The 20847-nt window shown below is 58.1% G+C and overlaps 1 protein-coding gene across 1 annotated transcript; it reads left to right on the forward strand.

Annotated features, from left to right (window-relative positions):
* The first annotated feature begins 1171 nt into the window (after window positions 1-1171).
* On the forward strand, window positions 1172-14224 carry HPCAL4 (hippocalcin like 4). Its single transcript, XM_075908740.2, has 4 exons — window positions 1172-1328; window positions 9725-9894; window positions 10738-10953; window positions 12169-14224. Exons 2-4 carry the CDS (start codon window positions 9733-9735, stop codon window positions 12364-12366), a joined length of 576 nt encoding a protein of 191 aa, XP_075764855.1. The 5' UTR covers window positions 1172-1328; window positions 9725-9732; the 3' UTR covers window positions 12367-14224.
* The last annotated feature ends 6623 nt before the right edge of the window (window positions 14225-20847 follow it).

The raw sequence follows: 20847 nt of genomic DNA on the forward strand, positions 1-20847 counted from the left end.
TCAGTGCTTTTCCGGAAATTCAAGGGGCCAGTGTAGACAGCTGGCAAGTTATTCTGGAAAAGTGGCTGATTTTCCGGAATAAGTGGCCAGTGTAGACACAGCCATGGAGGTTAGGCCCATCAATGGCTATTAGCCAGGATGGGTAGGAATGGGTTCCCTAGCCTCTGTTTTTCTGGAATTGGATTACAGGGGAGGAGGGTTGAGAATTACCTGTTGTGTTTCCCTCCCATTGGACATCTGGTATCGGCAGACAGGACACTGGGCTAGATGGACCTTTGGTCTGACCCAGTCTGGCTGGTCTTATGGTCCCATGAAAGGTATCTCCCTCACCCAGCTTAACATCTCCCTGAATCCTGGGCCATGCATACTAGGGATGTCAAATAACTGGTGTAACATATTGTTTAATCCAGGGGCAGGGACCTTTTTTTGGGATAGGGGCTGCTGACCCACAGAAAAATCATTTGGGAGCTGCACACAAGAAGTACCCTCCCCCCCCCACAATCCTCTAGTACAACAGAGCCTAGGGGGGCTGGGGCTAATACATTTTGTGGTCCCCATAAACTCTGGGGTGGGGCCAAAAATGAGGGGTTCGCTGTGTGGGAGGGGGCTCCTGGGAAGCGGGCTTGGGGTGTGGGCTCTGGGCAGGAGGGAGGGTGCAGGAGCAGAGTGGGGGTGCGGGATCGGGGTGGGAGGGGGCCCGCAGAGCTGGAGTACCAGCTCCCAAATGCTGGAGGGGGAGCGCCGAGGCAAGGCGGGGGCCTGATCCGGCCCTCGGGCCGTAGGTTCCCCAACCCCGGTTTAAAGGAGGGCAAGCGGGGGGAGGAGGGGGACTCCAGCCCAGATGGAGCAGCCCCCCCCCCGCCAGAGGCAGGGGCTGATCCAGCCCCCCCCCATTAACGGGTTAACCCTTCCCATCCCCACTGCTACCGCCCCCAGCCCTTATCGTCGAGAAGGCAGAGCCCAGCCCCCCCTTGCTAAGCCCGGGGCGTGGATCGCTCTCAGCAGCGCCCCCAGCAAAGCCAGGACTGGCCCCGCGGGCCGGATGCAGCGCGGCCCGCGGGCCAGCCCGCGATCTCGCTCCGGGGCCCCACCTGTAGCCCGCCCCGCTGAGTGACACCTCCCTCTGCCAATCGGCCGGCCGGCGGAGCCAATCGGGCGCCTCCCCGCGGAGGGGGCGGGGCACCTAGTGGTACAAGAGCGGGGGCGACGCGGCGCCCGGGCACATCAGGTGGCGAGCGCGGGGCTCTCGCCGGTGCATGGGCAGCAAGCGGCTTCGCGCGACCTCGCTGGGCCACAGAGACCCGGCAGCTCCCCCTGCAGCCTCCCAGGTAAGGGGGGCCGGGGGCCAAGCGGGGCTCCCTGCAGAGTGGGGGGCAGGGGGTCCGAGCCGCCAGCTGGCGCTCTCCGGGGGTAGCTCTGGCCGCCCTTGCTCAGCTGCGGCTGGTCCCGGGCAGGTGCTGGAGAAGGAGCATCAATTGCAAAGGGGGGGGTGTGGGGGGGCGGTTACGCAGCTTCTCCCGAGGGGGAGCAGAGAGACTGGGGCTCTGGTTCACGTGCCCTGCTGCTGCCAGCTCCGGCGGCCGGTGCAGGTTGCCCTGGGCTGGCGTTGGCCCAGGACTTGTGCTGCGCCTCCTGCAAAGTTTCACACGGCGTGGGTGGGGGTGGAGGGTTCGTGCCTCATCTTATTAAATCCGTGTGGGGCTAGCAGGGATGGGGAGCCCTGCTGCTCCTGGGAAATGGCAGAGGGGCAGGAGGTGGGGGCTGGCCTGGCTCTTTGGGGGGGGTCTGGCAGGAAGCCTGGGGGAGCCCTCCAAACCCAACCTCAGTCAACCCCCCAAAGGTCTTTGGGGAGGTGTGTGCAGAGACACCCCCCCTCCCTTTGTTTGCCTCCAGGCCTGTGTGGCAGGGAGCAGGACCGGGTGGTGCTGCGGCGCCCAGCAGAGTGCATGTGGGGGATGAGGGTGGCTTGAATTGATGCTTCATTGGGGGGGGGGGGGTGAAGGAGGCTGTAGGGACCTGTTCCTGCATGTACATTAGTGGGTGCAAACACTTGCTACTGTCTATCTAGTCCCTATGCGTACCAGAGCTTTCGGTGCTCTCCCCTAGCCTCAAAGCAGCCATCTTGTCACTGCTGGGGGTGGCCGTGTGTGGGAGGGGTCTTGGTGAGTCTCCTGTGCGGCAGTTTGGGTAAGAGGGTTTGGGACTGGCCCTCGTGAGTGGCGGTGTTGCGGTGCAGGAGGCCGGTCCCTCCGGAGAACTAAGGGATTTGCAGTCCAGAGCCCCCTGTTCGGTCCCAAGAACAAGTCAGTTCCCCAGGGGTTCACCCCACCAGGCTGTCTGCCACTGTTCCCTGTAAGCTGAGCGCTTGGCCAGCCAGCCACCCCAGAGACTGAAATGCTGCCCAGCTGATTAACAGAGCGCCCACTGCTGGCAGCATGTGTTTGTCCTGGTGGTGCACATCTGCACGTGCCTCAGTGCACATAACAAATTATTCTGCACATGGATGGGGGGAAAAATAGAGGGGACGTTTGTGCCTGCCATGGGTTTTGTTTTTGTTGGGTTTTTCCTCTACTCCTCCACCCTCCCTCCAGCCTGCAATAGCTACTGTGCCCTGCTGTCTAGGCGCTGCTCGTGGGGTGACATGTTTTCATTAAGGTTTGGTCATCTTTCTACCAATCACAACTCTGGAGGCAGGCAGGGGGGAGGGGGAGGCGGTTCTCCTTCTCGGAGAACCTTCACAAAGTGCCACCGCATGACGGAAAACTAACAATACAGCACGCTCCAGCCCACGGAATGAAGAAGCCCTTTCCGAATGTCAGCCTGTGCGTGCATCGCTGTGTTGCATGCGGGTATAGACACACACTAGGCATGCGCGGTGCTTGTGTGGACAGTACACTGTGTGTACACACAATGGAACACACACGGCACGCAAGCGATGTCTTGCGGTTCTGGGTTTTGCACCGATCTGTTGCTATGGTTCTTTAACTGTTTGCGTGGCAGCTTGGGTGGGATATGGTAAATAATTCGGCAGCTCTTTTCATCCAGCTCAGGCCACCGGGAAGGTCTCCACTTCATTCCTTGTTCCAGGGATCGAGATTCCCTCCCATTCCTGGGACGATATGGGATTATCCCAGTCAGGGATGCCTTTTATCCCCTGGCTCCTAAAATTATTCAGGGAGCATGAACTCGATGGCATCAAATGGCGTCCTATATCTGAGGCTTTCAGCATCCCTCCGTGTGTAAGTGTTCTGTGTCCCCACACTCCTCTCTGCGCACACACAATGGATGAGTGCACAAACTGAGCAGTGTGGCGCAGGTGGAACTGAACCTGGGACCTCTGATGCTTAGTCTTGAGACTTAGTGACTCATCTTAGGTGCTAAGGCTGTAGAGCAAACGCACTGTTCTCTCGGAAATGGTCTAAGGGCCACTCACCCCACGGACAGTACATCACACCCACCCTTCCCTGTGTGCATGTAACTGTCTAGGTGTGATCTACACGGGCATTGGCTTGTGACTGGCGTTCCCCTCTGCCCCAGCCCACACGTTCCCCTTACAGGTTCAGGGCCCTTTTTTGCTGCTCCTAGGGCATTGGCTCTGCCCCAACCATGCAAATAACAACCGTTCCCCACGGCATCCCTCACAGCTCTCGCTGTTCTCTTATGCAAAGCGTGGTCACTCCGGCTGACATGGGGCCCTGTGTGCATCTGCTGGGAAGGCCATCCTTCCTGTCCCTGCACGCTGGTGGGGCCCTACCTGGTGCCCGGCTGTTTTTCTGCCTTTGGTTGTAGCCGTGGCTGGTGCACCAGGAAAACCCTGCCTACTCTAGGAGCACAAAGGATTAATTCTGGAGCAGTTGGAGAGCTGCCTGTGTCTAGAGTCAGTCGGACTTGTGGTGCTCTGTAGAGGATGCTGTCCTGCGAACTGGAAGGCAGAGGGACCCCAGGAGACCCCCTCTGATTGTGGGGGTCAGAGGACACTGGGGAGCAGAACAGCTGTAGCCAGGCCATGCTGTGAGGGTCAGAATAATAAATCTTTGCAGCAAGTCAGGAAAACAGCAGAAGGGAGAATTTCCCTGCACCATGTGAGTCCCAGAGAATAACTCTGGTGCTTGGCTTCTTGCGTCTAGCAAATCCTTGTGCTGCATGAGTGCAGAGGCTCAGCCCACAGCACTGCAGAGTTTTAAACAGCGTTACCAGCTGGAATGCAGCCGCTTCTGGGTTGGAACACTGCGATTCTGTCACAGCGTCCTCGTGCCAGGCTTGAGGAGGAAAACGGAGGCAGACTGGCATCTGCCCATTGTACAGATGGGAGAATTGGGGCGTGTGGCAAGGAGATGGGCCGTGCTAGTTCCAGCGGCGCAGTCTCAAGGATGGCGGAGGCCTGGATCCCAGCCGTGTGGTGTGGCCTCGGCTCTGATTAGTGCTGTGGGGAGCATTGTAAGTGGGAAGAAAGGGGCTGACCCAAATTCAGGGCTAGGGGTGTCCATGCTTAACCAGAAAGCATCACCATTACCGGGTAACTGGTGAGCTGGAGCAGCTCACCTACCCCACACCTGGGGGCTGCTCCAGCCCAGTGGGTCTGGAGGCCCCCTGGCCTGTGGGATCCCGTTTAAGCACTTACACTCATATCCTGACTAGGGATATGAAACCCCATCTAATACGTGGGGTGTGATATTTAACTGACGACTCAGTCCCCACCAGAAACCACTCGGACTCTACTAGTACAAGGAATTGGGACATCGTTTCACAAGACTGCACGTGCAAGGTGGCATCTCTCACTGCAGGGCCAAGCTGGGAGATGGCCCAGGCCAGTCCTGCTGAGCGCGTGCAGCCCTCTTAGCATCCCAGGCCTGCAGACTCGTTTGGTTTCCTGGTTCACAGAGCCCCCCCTTGTTAACTGGGTCTGGTTGCGGAGCCACAGTACCAGCATCTAAGCTTTGAGCTTTGCTGGCTGAGCCTTGGCATGAGGGGGTGGGGGTAGGTGGGATGCAGGGAGCTTCCTCTGACCCTGCTGGGCATGCAGGGTGTGACATTAAGTGCTGCCAAATTTGCCCCACTTGATCTTCCTCCTCAGGCCCAGGGGACCCACTTCCTGGAAGTGTGGGGCAGGCAGCTCTAGCGCGAAAGGTGCAGACAACTCGATGGGAGGGAGCCTAAGATCTCCAAAGTCAGATACTGCCCACCAGGGTGGGGAACCTACCAGCTGGGAGCTGGATCTGGCCCTCAGCTTGCCTGGATCTGGCCCTCAGGTTTGGGGCTCCCCTAGCATTGAGGAGCTTGTACTGGTGCTCCAGTACCCCCCACTAGCCTCCTGGAGGGCTGGAACAGTCTCCCAACCTGGGCCCCCCAGGTGGTGAGAGGAATGTGGGGAGTGTCTTTCTGCTTCTCACTCAGGGGGTGTCTCGTGCTGTGTTGCTTCTCACTCACGTGTCCCCCACTGACTCCTCTGTGGGTCAGCTGGCCCGGCCCAGGAAAGGGTTCCCCATCCCTGCTCTACACCAAGTCTCGGGACACACCCTGCTGTGGGATGAGATGGACCCTGATTTTTTTCTTTGCCCCACGTGGGGACCACTAGCCACAATGACTTCCCCTTTCTTCCCCGGAGGGGGGAGATCTCTAATCCGTTTTAATCCTGTGGGGTTTGGCGGCCACGCAAAGGCCTGCGGAAGCAAAAGGTGCAGGGAAGAATTGGCCGGTCGCTTCGGGGATGCTGCTACTGTTGGCAACCGGCGCTCCACCGTGGAGCTGTTGCCATGGCAACTCCTCAGCACCAGCTCCTAGATGTACCAGGGTAATGAGGAGTCTGTCCCTGCCCCCTCCCCTTCGGCACGAGCACAAACAGGCCTGGGGGGAGGGGAGCGCTGGGGGGCACTCAGCCTCCACCCCTTGCAGCCGGGGCTGCGCTGGGCAGGGATGTCGGAGACCAGGAATTGGGGCCCTTGGTTCTGGAGGGACTGGCTGCAACTATTTTGGGATGGTGAGGGCATCAGTTGCCAAGCTTTGGAGGGCCCCTGGCAAAGCAAGAACTCGGAGGCCGGGGTATTTTGTTGCAGCCCATTTGTGCGGTGAAAGGGTGGGAGCCAGCCAGGCCAGCAACCAAACCTCCATCCGCAGGGCGGGGTAAACGAGCTGTGAGGTGCAGCTCGGCCCTGAGGGAGATTCCCCCTCCCCCCCCCCCCAGAGCTGAGTAAACTTGCATCCTCTGGTGCCAGGGCTGGATCCCTGCCTGTCCCATGCTGCTAGCAGCTCCCCGGAATGGGTGCTCAGCCAGTGTCAGGGCCAAGCCTGCAGCTGCTGGGGTTCTGCCTTCCCTTCCCGGAAGGGGCTGCTGAATCCCCGTGTCTTCAAGCCTGGGCCCAGCCGGTTTAGTGCAAACGTCACCTCGCCTGGGCCACTGGCTAAGGTCCAAGGGGGGCCTTAAAGGCAAGGGCTGGGTAGAGCCTGTGCTCCGTCAGCAGCCTTGTCCTGGAAGCACGTGCTCTGCAAAGTGGGGCTGGGCTGCACTAGAGTGAGATTCTGGGGTGGGGGTGGACTTGGCCCCGTGCAAGTACTGAACACAAGGCGGCGATCCCAGTGGGGCTGCTCTGGCACCATCCCCAAACAGGACCCAGTGAAATCTCTCCCCGGCCCTGACCTCTGCCGGTTGAACGGGCAGCTCTTGACTCCCAGCGCTGCGACTCGCTGGAGGAGAACACGCCTGACGCACCTTCTCTTGTGCGGGGTGGGAGGGTCCCTCTGCCGGCCAGCTCTGCTCACGGGGCGCGCTCCCTCCCTGCATGCCTGGCTGCACGGTCTCCAGGACACAAATTAACATCCCAGCCAAGAGACTTAACAACCGGCCTGCGATTCCCACGGCCTGGTTCGGCCTCTGATCGTCACTGAAATCCATGGCCAAATGGCTGTGGCTTGGGCCGGGGTACTTAGTGGCTCTGTCACGTCTCTAGACAGAAGGCTGCAGGTTCGAGTCCCACCCTGGAACTGGGGGCTTGTAATTGGTGCTGGTGGCACTGAAGAGAAGCGCTCATTCTGGATGAGCATTTGGGGGGGGGGGTGGTGGTGGTGGTGGTGATGTCTCAGCCTTAGCCTGGCACAAAGAACAGGATGTCCTGGGGAAGCCATGAACAGACCAGGACGAGGCAGGCATGGAGGGCAGAGTGGGGTGCAAAGCAGGTGTCTGTAAGGACACCAGCACATCGTGCCATTAGCAGAAGCTCGTCTGTCTCCTTTTGAACTAAAATATCCAATTTTCTTTATCATTTTTTCTTTTTTGAGCTTACAAGAGAACACCCGTGTCTTCCTGGCCAGCCATCTGCCATTCAATTAACAGCAATGAACGGCCCAGGCTGTGTGGGAGCATTGCTGAAAGCGACACAGATTCTTTCTTTGCCTACGCAGTCCCTGGCTTGCCAGCGTTTGGCTCCCCTCGACAGGGTTGTGGGAGAGTCAGGGGATGAGAGGCGCTGCTTGAGGAAGTGCCTTTAGAAAAGGGCTGCTGGATGCAGACGGGCAAATGTCAGAGCTGCCCCAACAGCACCCTTTGCAGCCCCAGTGTAACGTGCTTGCTGAATGTTGTGCCCCAACCAGCAGGGGGTGGTGATGCAAGTCTACTGCTGCTACTTGTTTGTGGATTTACTCCTTTAGCTCCAGGGGTAGAAGTCTCTGGTTTAGACTCCTGTCTTGGGCACCATCCCTAATGTTGAGCTATGTCTGGGTTTGTTGTGCTGAGACAACCCTCTAGAGGTCTGTCCCTCTCCTCTTAGCGGGGGCTTGGCATCCATCGCTGGAATTCATTCCACAGGTTCCTCACTCAGGAATTCACCAGACAGTTAACACACTGCCCTTATTGCACCTGTCTTACAAAAAGCTCTTTCCAGGCACTTGTGAAAACTAACAATGTTCCACTCGGAGGGATAACAGCTGTTCTATAGATGGTGAAACTGAGGCACAAAGGCCAACCTGTCACTTGCCTGAGCTTGCAGAGAAATGCAGTGTCAGGCATCCTGCCACCTCCCCTCCTTGCTCTGACTCTTGTTCCCCTAACCGTGCCCTCTGGATCTAGTCCATTGACACCTGCTGCAAGAGGAAATAGCAGCTGAGCTTACAGGTGTGAGCTGGGTGGGGAGTGGTCAGGCTCAAATTGCTCCCTAGAGCAGTGGCGTGTTGCCAGCATGGTCCGGCATTCCTAAATGTGGCCCGAGCGCAGGTCAGTTTGGCCAAGCTAAGTGACTTGGGGGGGGGGGGGCGCTCAGGGCTGCCACCGTGGATTGTTCAGAAATCACAAATTGGCTTATACCACCAGATTTTTTTCTCCTGCTAAACACGGGCTTCTGTTCCTCTGCCGCCTTGCTTCCCTGCCTCTTGGGCACTGCTCCAGGGATGCCTTTTCCTCTGCAGCTGTGAGTTAGAAACTCTTCCTAAACTTCCAAGCAGAGAGAGCTGTGACTTCAGGCACCTGGGCTGCAAACTCGCCCTCCAATATAGTCCCCTCCCCCCCCCCCCACCCCGCCCCTTAGAAAACCGTGGGAGTAGCACATGGACACTGCTGACCATGTATCCTCGGTGGGGAACCTCATGGGTAAGACGGTTCCAAAAACGCTCCCCTCCTCTCCCTCCTGGCCTCTCCCTGCCCAGGGACTTGCCCCACTGCTCTCTTCCTCCATAGCATTTGATGCTCTGATTTTCCCCAGCAGCCCCCCCCATGCCTCCTAGCCATGCCCCAGCACCGTGACAAACTGGCCCTGTGGGAGGATCCCTGGAGACTTCCCTGCTCTGCAGATTGGCCAGGCAGCACCTTCCCGACTCCACCCCCAGCGGCCAGAGTGGGGGTGCTAGAGCACAGCATTGGGGTGCTCCCCCTGAGGAAGGGGGGAGGGGCGTCCTTGTCACTTGGTAGCCGGCTTGGCCCTCTTCAGCCGGGGAAAGCGGAAAAGGCTTCCCAGCGGCTGCTACGACTCCCCGGCAGCCAGATGTCTTCAGAACCCCACCTTGGGCGGGGGCTGGGGAATCCATCCAGGAGGCGCTGTGAACGGGACGGTTCTTAGGGGCCTCGCGGTTCCCGCAGGCGTGGAATGTTGAGCTGTCTCGGTGGTGCCTAAAGCCTGTCTTAGTGCCAGGGCCCGTGACGGGGGGAGGGGGGGGCATGACTGGCAGGCAGGGTCTCGGCAGGGGTCTCCCGAGGGGAAGACTGGATGAGTGAGCGGCACTCCTGGGCCTTCTCTCTAGGGCTCAGGGTGCCTTGGTCACAGACGCTGCTCCAGGTGTCTGGTCCAGGCCCAGCGAGGCACAATTTGTATGGCAGCATCCAAACCTCACAGCCCCCTGCCGTTCTGGGGGCGGGGGGAGCAGGCAGGTATGCGCCAGGCTTTGATCTGTAGGAGAGGTGGCTAGCGAGTCCCATTATCCACCACTGGCTCTTCCAGCAGCACTTTCTCTCCTTTGGAGTGTGGCTAATAGCGATACTTGGTGTTTGACCATGTCAATGCTCTGTGCAAAGCATACCCAGCAGAACCTCCCATACACCCCCCCCCCTGCCCCTGGCACGGCTGGTCAGTGTGACAGTGAACCCCCTTCCTTTTTGCAGAGGAGGCACAGGGGAAACTGAGGCACGGAGGTGGAGAGGCTTGTGGCACAGCTGGGAAGAGAGCCCACGAATTCCTGGCTCTCGGCCCTCTTCCCCGAGCGCTCCCAGTTCTTCCGCCTGCAGGAACTGTGCTGTTCTTTCCAGACTCCGCGATGGGGAAACACAACAGTAAGCTGGCCCCGGAAATGCTGGACGACCTGGTGCGGAGCACAGAGTTCAGCGAGCAAGAGCTGAAGCAGTGGTACAAGGGCTTCCTGAAGGACTGTCCCACCGGCATCCTCAACCTGGATGAATTCCAGCAGCTCTACATCAAGGTACAGAGGTGGGAGGATGGTCTGTTTGGGCGGGGGGGGGAGGGGGGGAGCGGTGCTGAGCAAGCTGCTGTGCTGGAGCCGGGGGAGGGGAGAGTATAGCTGTTTAAAAAGCTGCCTTTGGTCATTAGCTGAGACCACTCACTGACCTGGGGAAGGCAAAGACCAGCTAGAGATCAAGAGCCACCTTGAACTTCCCCTTCACGGCTGGTGCTGTCTGTTCCCTGACCTCTCAGACACGCCTTATGGCTGGGGTGAAGTTGGGCATCTCCACTCGCTGCAGCTGGCACCACAACCCTCTGGCTTGTAGGGCACCTCTCTGCTAGCAGGGGCCTCGTCCTGGGGCCTCGAACCCCCGACCACGCTAGCAGCAAACTGGCTCTGGGGCTCTCTGGTGTAGCATGTTTGACTCTTCCTCCCACGTCCAAGGGCAAGATCTAAAACCACCTTTAGCTGCCCCCTCCCAGCAGGCTGAGACGGGCCCTGAATGTGTCTCCTGAAATGTGTGACTGTCCTGGTGTCTCTTCCACACCCCTGTCCCTGTAGTGAGAGCCATTGGCCATATTTAGTGTCAAATTGTCTAAAATGTAGACAAGCCTCTTTCTACAGGGGTGGGGGTAAAGACGTCCTCTGGAATTCTTGGTTCTGCCAGGCCTCCGGACTTGTGGCTAGAATACATAGGTCCACATTTTACTCCTCTCACCTCTAGATATATTGAGCATCCATGTTTATTTAGAAAAGATACTGATTCTGTGTACAGTTGCTGCAAGGGAGCATGTGGGATTTACTCCGAGCCTGGCAGACCCTCTCCGCAGATCTGTCTGCTACCCTCTTCTCTCCCTGTAGTTTTTCCCGTACGGAGATGCTTCCAAATTTGCCCAGCATGCCTTCCGCACGTTTGACAAGAACGGCGACGGGACGATTGACTTCCGGGAGTTCATCTGCGCCCTGTCCGTCACCTCCAGGGGCAGCTTTGAGCAGAAGCTGAACTGGGCCTTCGAGATGTACGACCTCGATGGGGATGGGAAGATAACCCGCCTGGAGATGCTAGAAATAATCGAGGTACCGAATGCAGTGTCGCCTCTAAGGCAGCTGGGCCGGAGGGGCTGCAGCAGGCTGGTTTTGATGACTAGCCTCGGGTGCTGATGGGAAGCTGGCGCACGAGCCCAAAGGACTAGAATAGAAGCCCCTCCCAAAAATGGTAGTTCGTGTTTTTTCCAAACTCAAGTGCCCCCAAGCCTTAGGACAGTAATTCATACCCTCGGCTGCTGCTGGTAAATCCGTGTTCCCTGCGGCATTGGCCCTTTCCACACTGCTCTGCCCTTCCTCTGTCCCTCCCAAGAACCGGGTCCTACAGAATCCTGACCCCCCTCGGACAGACTGGGCCCTGAAGGCAAGTGGGGCCCATCAGGTGTCCATGGCCGCAGCTTTCTGCACAGAAGTGGGACCGCCCCAGTGGGCCAGACCCTCCACTGCCCTTGCAGCAGGGAGAAGAGCTGGCTGACTGTCTGCAATGCTGCCTAGGGTGTAACTCTTGGGCACAGGTATTGCTTAGTGCTTGTGCACTGCAAAATAGCAGCATAACCAGGGCCTAATGAGGGGTGGTGCCAGTCCCCCCCATACAATCCCATCTGCCCCCAATATGCCCTTGGGCAGCCTGCCCTGGCCTCCACCGCCATGTGTAGACAGGCCTCCACTGCTTAGTGCACAGCTCAGCCCCAGCTAGTCAGCCACAAGTCACTAGGGGTGTGGTCCCCTGCAGCTGCCCATGTCTCTGCGCTGCGCTCGGGTGAGAGTGCAGCCCGCCCCCACCCCCAGCTAGACCCCACTAGCTCCAGGAACAGCAGGCGGGGCTGCAGCAGCTTGCCTGGGGCCAGGCGAGTAGGGGAGCAGGGCCCTGGGCTGGCAGGGCCTGCCCAGCCTCATGCTCTACCAGCGGAGCTCGCCAAGCTCTGGGCTGCAGAGACCTGGGTTAGCAACTGAGGACAAGGCCGGTTCTGGCTGTGCATGGTACCGGTATGAGCTGGGCTAAAGGCCGCTGGGGCTACAGCTAGGCCTGCGGGGTGGGGCAGTTGCCCTGGGGCTCAGCAAATCATAAGGACCCAGGACTGCCACTACTGCAGCACCCTCATGGTGCACTCCAGGCCCCGCCCCTGTGGCCTGAGGCCCCGCCCCTGAGGCTGTCAGTCCTAGTAGCTACAACTGGTCCATGCTGTGCATCCCCCTCAGTCCTGCCCCTTGAACCTCACCCCTCTTCCTCTGCCCTTCCTGCCTCAGGCCATTTACAAGATGGTGGGCACGGTCATCATGATGCGGATGAACCAGGACGGGCTGACGCCCCAGCAGCGGGTTGACAAGATCTTCACCAAGATGGACAAGGACAAGGACGACCAGATCACCCTGGAGGAGTTCAAGGAGGCTGCCAAGAGCGACCCCTCGATCGTCCTCCTCCTGCAGTGCGACATGCAGAAATAGCTCCCCCCAGGCGCCAGCTGGACTGCCCGAGGCAGCCCGCCTCCGTGGGCGGGTGCCCCTCCCCCCACCCTTGCACCCTCCCAGCGCTGTACACGCCGCTCCTGGGCCCGAGTTTGCTCTGCTTGCAGCCCTCCCCTTTTGAAGGCCCCCCTCCCGATGGGACGGCCTGAGCCACATGGCATGTCCAAACCTCCACCCCACAGCAATCCCTGGAGGGCGTTTGGCCCTATCGAGCCATATGGGGTCCCTCTCTGACTCATCCACCTTCTCTTCCCCACCCCCCAACCAGCTTAAGCCTCCTTGGTACCCAAATGCCCCCTCGATCTGAAGTGGATTGTCCAAGGCAGTGTTCACCCCATAACCATCATCAAGCCTTCTGGCTCCCCCACAGCATCCCCCTCTCTTAGCCCCCTGGGCTGTCCTGTCGGGCTGTTTTGAAAGCAGCAAATGCCACCAGACCCCCTCCCCCACCCAAAGTCATTCCTGGGGATGCCCCACGCTGCCCGACTAGACCCTCTCTGCCCTCCCGCCCCCTGAGAACATCCTCCTTGGAGCCCCGAAGGGAACCTGCCTACAAGGTGACTCCCCCATAGCCCCCACCTCTGCAGCAGCCCATTCCGCTGCCGTGAGCAGGCGGCGTTGGTTGCAGGGTGCCCTGCGGGAGAGGGAGGGGGGGATTGTGAGATCTTTAGAAACCCCTGACTCTGCCTTCTCCACAGCCAGGCCTGCCTGTCAGCCCCCAGCCGCCCGCCTTCTGCCTGGCTAGCGAGCAGCACTGCGGAGCAAGCTGCTGCAGGTTTGAGTGGTGCCCTGCGCCTTTCCGCGTGGAAGGAATGTGGGTTTCGGCTGCTCCCTGGCCAGCCAGAGGGCGGCCACCCTCGAATGCAGGCATGGCCTGGGTGCTACGTGCTCCAGTCAGAGGCAGCCCTGGTGTTCACCGAGCCTCGCAGTTGCATTTTCTTGTCGCCCTGGCAGGTTAGAGCCGATCGGGGTTCGAACGGTTCTCGTCTGCCTGGGGTGGGGGGAGGGCAGAGCTGGGTCTGACTCAAACATGAGTGCACACGGTTTGTGGAAGCAATTTCCGTCGGCGGGAGGGGGGACTTGTGGCGGTAATCGAGTACAGGCGTTGGACCTCTGCTATGGGTGGAATAGGGAGATTCTGCCCCTTGGAGGCAATGCTGGGGATGGGCATTTTCTGGCTTAACCCCGCCCGGAGTTTGGGGCTGGCTGAGCTGGTTGCATGCTGATGGCAGAGACTAGCTGGCTTTTGGGTGGAGTCCTGGGGGTTGCGCCAAGTGCTGCAGGGCAGAGGGGCGGCCTGCCACGCAGTTCTGGGCCTCTGTGGGGCCCTTGCCACAGGTGGCAGTGGGGACTGTCTGCAGAGGGCAGCTCAGTGGGAGATGGTCAAGCGAGGAAGGAGGGTTAAGGGTGACGTTGGAAGGGGCCAGTCTGAAATGGGGGGACAAAGTGGGGGGGGGGGGGCCAAAGCAGCAGATTGAGGAAGACCTGTGGGTTTGGGATCTTCTCTTGGAGATGTCAAGGGATTTGGGGGGGGGGGGGAGAGGAGTGAGCTGGGCAGTAGCAGAACAGCTGGGACTGGGTGGTGACAGGTCTGACAGGCAGCACCGGCTGTGCTACAGAGCAGGCTTGAGGGCTCAGTGACCGATAAGGGACATTTTCAGCTGCATCTCCCCTCCCCGGCCTGTCGCCACGGCCCTGGCCCAGCCCCTGCCCAGTTGTCTGTTCCCAGATGTGGATCTCGTCTGCTCGTCGTGGTTTGATTGTTGTGATCACTGTTAGGACCCCGTGGAGTTGTTTATATATTTTTTTAAATGGAAAAATAAAACGTATCCCACGAGGGTTTCCACAGAGTCGTTATTGGTGCCGCCAGGGCAGCGTAGCCTCTCGTGCTTCCGTTGGCCTGCTGCTGTGATTAACGGCGGCTTAACTTCCCCTGGGCCTTTATTGCTTCTTGCCACAAAATTCTGGCACCGGCTCCAGCCTGGTGCCCATTCCTGCAGCTGCTGGTCCACCCCCTGCCCAGTCTCACTCTGTCCCTGGGCAGGAGACTTATGATGGATTTGTGGGAAGGGCTCCTGTGCCCACCTAGAATCCTTGCTGGGTTTGTCCGGTGCCAGGAGCTGCAGCCAGCTATAGGCCTGAGGAGCATCTCCTTAACGCCCACCAGGGGAGGGAGGAGGATATGGACAGCCAGAAATCTAGACAGGCCCCAAAACACTTGCCTAGTGCCATGGGAGAGAGGCAGAAACAGTGATCGGCGTCTGCCCCTGCCATGGAAGCTTGGGTCCAAGGCTCCTTTGGGGGGGGGGGGTGTGCATGTGTGTGATAGGCAACTTTGGGAAAAGCAGCCCGGCTCACCCCCATGCTGTGAGTACAGGCAGTGGCAGCTGAGGTAAAGGACAGTGTCTTCCCTCAGGTGACATGCAGTTTGGGGGGGGGTGGGTGTTGGCTTTGTGTGCCATGGATAACTCCTCCTCCCCATTCAGCAAAACTGAGGAGCCCTGGGCCCCTTAGACCCACATTGATTGGGCACCAGCTCCCCTAGGTCACAACCACTTTGCCGGAGGCATGGAAGGGGCCCCAGGATGCCTCATTATTTTGCAGCTGTAGTCTAATGTCGCTGGGACTCGGCCCCATCCACTGTTCAGCGTGAAATGCCCCTAAAAACTCACCCCTGCCTTTACCTAGGTCCTAGGCCAGGCAGCTCCTGGGTGAGCTGGGCCCAGGTTTCCCCTCGGGCCTGCTACCAAGCCGAATGTGGGGCCAGGGATTGTCTACCTGGGGAAACTGTCTAGAACAGCTCATTCCAGAACAGCTCCCTGGGCTATGTCTACACTCATGGTTTCTTGCATGAGAAATATGCAAATGAGGCAAAGGGTGGCATATTGCCAAGCCTCATTTGCATATCTAAATGGAGGCTCATTTTGCAGAAGAGGCTCTTGCACCAGAAGGAGCTGTCTACACTGCCCCTTCTTGCACAAGGAAAAACCCTCTTGCGCAATGCTGCTATGCCGATTTTCAGGAAGAACGGCATTGCACAAGAGGGTTTTTCTTGCGCAAGAAGGGGCAGTGTAGACAGCTCCTTCTGGCACGAGCCTCTTCTGCAAAAATGGTGGCTCACTAGGTATGCAAATGAGGCTCAGTGATAGTCATGCTTAGCCTCATTTGCATATTTCTTGCGCAAGAAGCCGCAAATGTAAACATAGCCTCACAGTGCACCTACCCTGCACCAGTAACTCAAAATAAAACTCAATTTGAGCTACACAAGTGACATATCTTATGCAATATCTACAGTGCCAAATTTGAACTGCTGTTCTGAAACATCCCTTTAACCCTCGGGGAACGAGGGTTACAGAGATCGGAATAGCAAGCCTGTTATTTTGAAACCTGTTTTGAAATAACAGGCTGGTTTAAAAGACACGGAATAGCTATTTCCAGTATCCCCAAATAGCACCACAGTCTAGACGTACCCTCCGTGGACACTCCACCATGGCTCTAGGTCTACATGGCCGAGAAGATCGAAGCCACCAGTCAATCTTCCAGTGTTCGAATGAGCGGGTCTAGTGAAAATGCTCATTTGAACTGAGGGGGTGCACCCCTCAGTGCTGCTGGTCCTGCTCCTACAAGGAGTAAAGGAAGTTGAAAGAGTGCATCCCCTTGACTCCCCCCATGTGGACAGTGCCAAAATGTGATTTGAGGTTCTTGGACTCCGGTGATGTAATTATTGTAGCTGGAGTTGAGTATCTTAAGTCGACTATAGTGTAGACCTAGCCTGGAAGAAAAGTTGCTTTATTCCAGAATAATTAGCATTCATCTGAAGAAGGGGGCTGTGCCCATGAAAACTCATGACCCCATCTGCAGGACTATTTGCTGGTTTTTAAGTTTTTCCTGCTACAGACTAATGCAGCTCCCCCTCTGAAGAGCAGAGTAACCAGTAGGGTACAAAATCCCCTGTATGCTGGGCTCAAGCATCTGCACAAGCAACTACTGTAAATAGCTTATTCTGCTGAGGCTAGACTGGTCAGTTTCCCCATGAGGCCAGACCTGCATGGGGTTCCTGTTTGCTATGGGCTTCTTCCCTTCACTGATGCTCTCAAACACTAGAACTGGAAAGGTCATCGAGTCCAATCCCCTGCTCTCATGGCAGCACCAAGCACTGGCTAGAGACCATCCCTGACCGATGTCTGTCTGTCTTGCTTTTAAATCTCTCCAGTGATGGAGATTCCATAACCTCCCTAGGCAATTTATTCCAGTGTCTCACCACCCTGACAGGAAGTTTTTCCTAATGTCCAACCTAAACCTCCCTTGCTACAGTTTAAGCCCATTGCTTCTTGTCCTATCCTCACAAACCAAGGAGAACAATTTTTCTCCCTCCTCCTTGTAACACTTTTAGGTATTGAAAACCACTATCCTATTTCCCCTCACTATCCTCTTTTCTAAACTAAAGCCCAGTTTTTTAAGTCTCCCCTCATAGCTCATGTTCTCTAGACCTTTCATCATTCTTGTTGCTCTTCTCTGGACCTCCTCCAGTTTCTCCACATCTTTCTTGAAATGTGGTGCCCAGAACTGGACACAATACTCCAATTGAGGCCTAATCAGCACAGAGTAGAGCGAAAGAATGACTTCTCCTGTCTTGCTTATTGCTCCTGTTAATGCAGCCCAGAATCATGTTTGCTTTATTTTGCAACAGCGTCATGCTGGTGACTCCTATTTAGCTTGTGGTCCACTATGAGCCATAGATCCCTTTTTGCAGGACTCCTTCCTAGACAGTCGCTTCCCGTTCTGTACGGCTACGTCTATACTGCATTGTTCTTCCATAAAAGTAGAATATCACTGCGTTTTATTTGCCTAAGCTTTTGTGGAAGAAAGGAGCAATATCTAGTGTGAAACTGATTGATCCTTCCTAAGTGGAGTACTTTGCATTTGTCCTTATTGAACTTCCTCTTATTGACCTCAGCCCATTTCTCCAGATACATTTGAATTATGACCTTATCCTCCAAAACAGTCGCAACCCCTCCCAGTTTGGGATCATCTGCAAACTTAAGTGTCCTCTCTATGCTAATATCTAAATAGTTGAAGACATTGAACAGAACCGGTCCCAAAGCAGACCCCTGCAGAACCCCACGGCTATGTCTACACTCACGGCTTCTTGTGTGAGTAATATGCAAATGAGACTAAGCATGGAATATCGCTGAGCCTCATTTGCATACCTAATGAGTCACTTTTTTTTTTTTTCAGAAGAGGTTCTTGCGCAAGTAGGAGCGTCTACACTGCCCCTTCTCGTGCAAGAAAAACCCTCTTGTGCAATGCCGTTACACCTATTACTTTTCAGGAAGAACGGCATCGCACAAGAGGGTTTTTCTTGCGCAAGAAGGGGCAGTGTAGACGCTGCTTGCGCAAGAGCCTCTTCTGGAAAAAAAAAAAGGTGGCTCATTAGGTATGCAAATGAGGCTCAGCGATATTCCACACTTATCCTCCTTTGCATATTATTCTTGCAAGAAGCCGCGAGTGTAGACATAGCTGTGGGGTTCCGCAGGGGTCTGCTTTGGGACCGGTTCTGTTCAATGTCTTCAACAATTTAGATAGCCCCCTTGTTCTGCCCTTCCAGCAGGACTGTGAACCGTTAAACTGAGATCAATTATCCAGCCACTGTTGCACCCACCTTACCCTAGCCCCCGTAAAAGGGCTTCTCTGTAAAAGAAGGGCTGAGGCAAAGTCTCCTGGCAAAGGGAGCCCCGTTCCCCACCCCCAACACTGGGCCCGAGTTATTTCCGAGGCTAGGGGGGTTGCAATGCTTATGGAGGTGGCTGTTGTCGATTACAAACTAGGAGGCATGAACACATCGGTCCAGGTCAAATAAAGGGCAGGCCGAGATGCAGCCCTGCACTTCTATGAGCCGGGGTCGATCGGAGCCCGACTGCCGCCCAAGGAACCACGGAAGGGCCCATGCTGCTCTGTGCAGTGAGTGCCGGGGGGTGAGGACAGAGCTGGGACAGCCGAAGGGGCCCGGCTGGTTCACTCGTGTGCGGCTGCAGGAGCCGGCACAAATAGCTATCGCAAGTGAAGGGGAGGACGGGGGGACCCTCACACGCCTCTGGCAAGTAGGGGTGTTTCATCCCCATTTCACACATGGCAAAACTGAGACCCGGAGAGATTAAGGCAGCAGCGGACCTAGGATTGGACCCCCCAGCAACCCCGACTCCCTGCTCTAACCGTGCTTTCTCCCTGGAAAAAACAAGACCTGGGGGGAGAGGAGCAACGCCATGAGGGCCCCGGTAGGTTTCACCCCCCTCTTGGGGGGGGGGGAGGTAAGGCCTGGCTGCTGGACGAATGGAAGGAACCCCCCACCCCCTCCATATACCAAGTCCAGCTCATGGGGCTGTCGTGCCACTAGAGGGCGGTGAAACCCCCCGAAAGGGAGGCTGCTTTCTGAGTCAGGCTGCCTGCAGCCCCCCCCCCCCCCCCTTCCTGGGCTGGGCCAGCTCCTGGCTCTGTCCGTCCCTTTCGCCCGCCTCCGCTTTGGGCTTGCAGCCAGTGATCTGCTGCGACTCTGTACTTCCTGGGGTGGGGGGCTTGTCAGTGGGTCCCTGGGACCTGGCTGGAGACCCAGCAAACTCAGCTCATGTGAGGACCAACACCCTGCCCTTGCTAAGCCGGGCTAGATGAGAGCAGAGCTCTGGGCCTAGCACCACGGAGCCTGGACTGTGCCTGGAACGCCTAGACATGTCTATAAATAGCCATAATAACCTGGGGGGGGGGCCCTCCTTCTCCAGCTCCCCCTTTCTGCACCTTCTTTTCAGACGCCTCCTCTTGCCTGCTTCATTCCGCCTGGTGTGTGGGTCGCCCTCCCTCGGATCCACCCCCCCCCCCCATCGCAAACTTATTAAGATAACGACTGATCCTGGGTTGCTAGGGAACCGCTGTCGGATCCACCTCTTCAAAGACTTTCCAGAAAAAACATAAAAAAGGTCCCGTCACGTCTTCCACGGCAGCGCGGGGGCTCAGCCGGGCGCGGAGGCAGGAGGCCAGCGGTGACTTGGCAAACCCGGCTCGCTCCGTCCTTTCTCGCTCGGTTCCTGCCGCCCCCAGGGTGCTGGGTGACACGAGCCTGGTCCTGAGAGGGGCTGAGGGGGACCAGATCCCAAGCAAGGCCCTGCCCCTGGTGTTTATGGTCTAGCAAGGGGACAGCCAGTGCCGGTAGTCCCAGGGGCAGCCCTTGAGTAGCCAGGGCGCAGGTGTCTTTCCCGTGGTCCCCCGTGCCTCAAGGCGGGGCCGTTGTTTTCAAGCTGGGTGCTGCGAAGCCCAGGGGGCTGCAGATGAGGCCTAAGCTTTCCACCAGGGGCCGCGCCTCCATCTGAAACGTTTGGGGGGCCTGGGAATGAGAAACGGCTGAGAACCCCGGAGCGAGATGCCACGTGGCGAAAACCACTGGTGTCCTTGAGTCACCGGGGCGCCCCCTAGTGGAGCGGCACAGCGGCTAGGGCAGCGGAGGGAGACGGCTCGCAGGGTGCCACCGTGGACGGGGCGTTCACCAGCCGTCGGCGTCCCTGAGGGGGCAGCCCCAGGGCGAGGCCAAAGCCAGGGTGCAGAGCTGGCCTGCCACGTGGGGAACTTGGCCCTTTGTGTCCTAGGCTCGGGGGGCCCCGAAGGGAGGTGACAGAGACCAGCCTGGCTGCAGAGATGTCCCCTGGAGCTCCACGTTGTGGGTCCGGGCTGACTGACGCAGGCTGCTTGCAGGTTGCTGTGGGCTCAGGGCCGTCCTTGGGCCTGCGCTGAATACGCAGCTGCATAGGGCACCAGGAAAGTTGGGGTACCAGGTGCGTGTGCCATGGGGGATGGGACAGCAAGGGGCAGGCTCTGGGGCCCAGCCCCACTCTGGTGGCACCCGCTTGCCACTCATCCGACCTCCTCACTCGGGTCAGGAGCAGGGCCATGTCTCCAGGAGGCGGGGACCCCGACTGGACTGGGGGCCGAGGCTCGGGGCTGGTGTGGGGCCGGCAGCAGAGCCCCAGGCGGCAGCCAGGATCTCGGGTGTGGGGCCTACAGATGAGGGGCCAGTGGTGGAGCCATATGCAGCACCCGGGACCCCGGCCACAGGGCCAGCGGCAGCTGGGAACCCACGTAAAATGTGGGGGTGCTGCAGCACCTCTCCAGCGGCCACACCTACGCCCTGCTCCTGCCCCTGCAGCTCTGAGCGCAGCCCCACCCCATGGAGTGGCTGCTCCTCCACGTAGGGCCCGGGGGTTCCTTCGCCGGCCTGCTGCCTGGCTCCCGGGGGGCGGGGGGGTTCACTTACAGAAGCTTTGTGCATGAATATGAGTCGGGCATGGGGCCAGGGGCTGAAAAGCTTTGCCCCGACCAATCAGCCTGCAGGGCGCATGGGGGGTGCGGTCGGGTCGAGGGGGCTGCCTCGGCCTTGCCCATGTGCACAGCTCCGCAGGGGTCCAGGAGAAACTGCGC

This window comes from Pelodiscus sinensis, chromosome 26, assembly GCF_052426305.1.
Source record: "Pelodiscus sinensis isolate ZL-2025 chromosome 26, ASM5242630v1, whole genome shotgun sequence".
NCBI classification, from domain to species: domain Eukaryota; kingdom Metazoa; phylum Chordata; order Testudines; family Trionychidae; genus Pelodiscus; species Pelodiscus sinensis.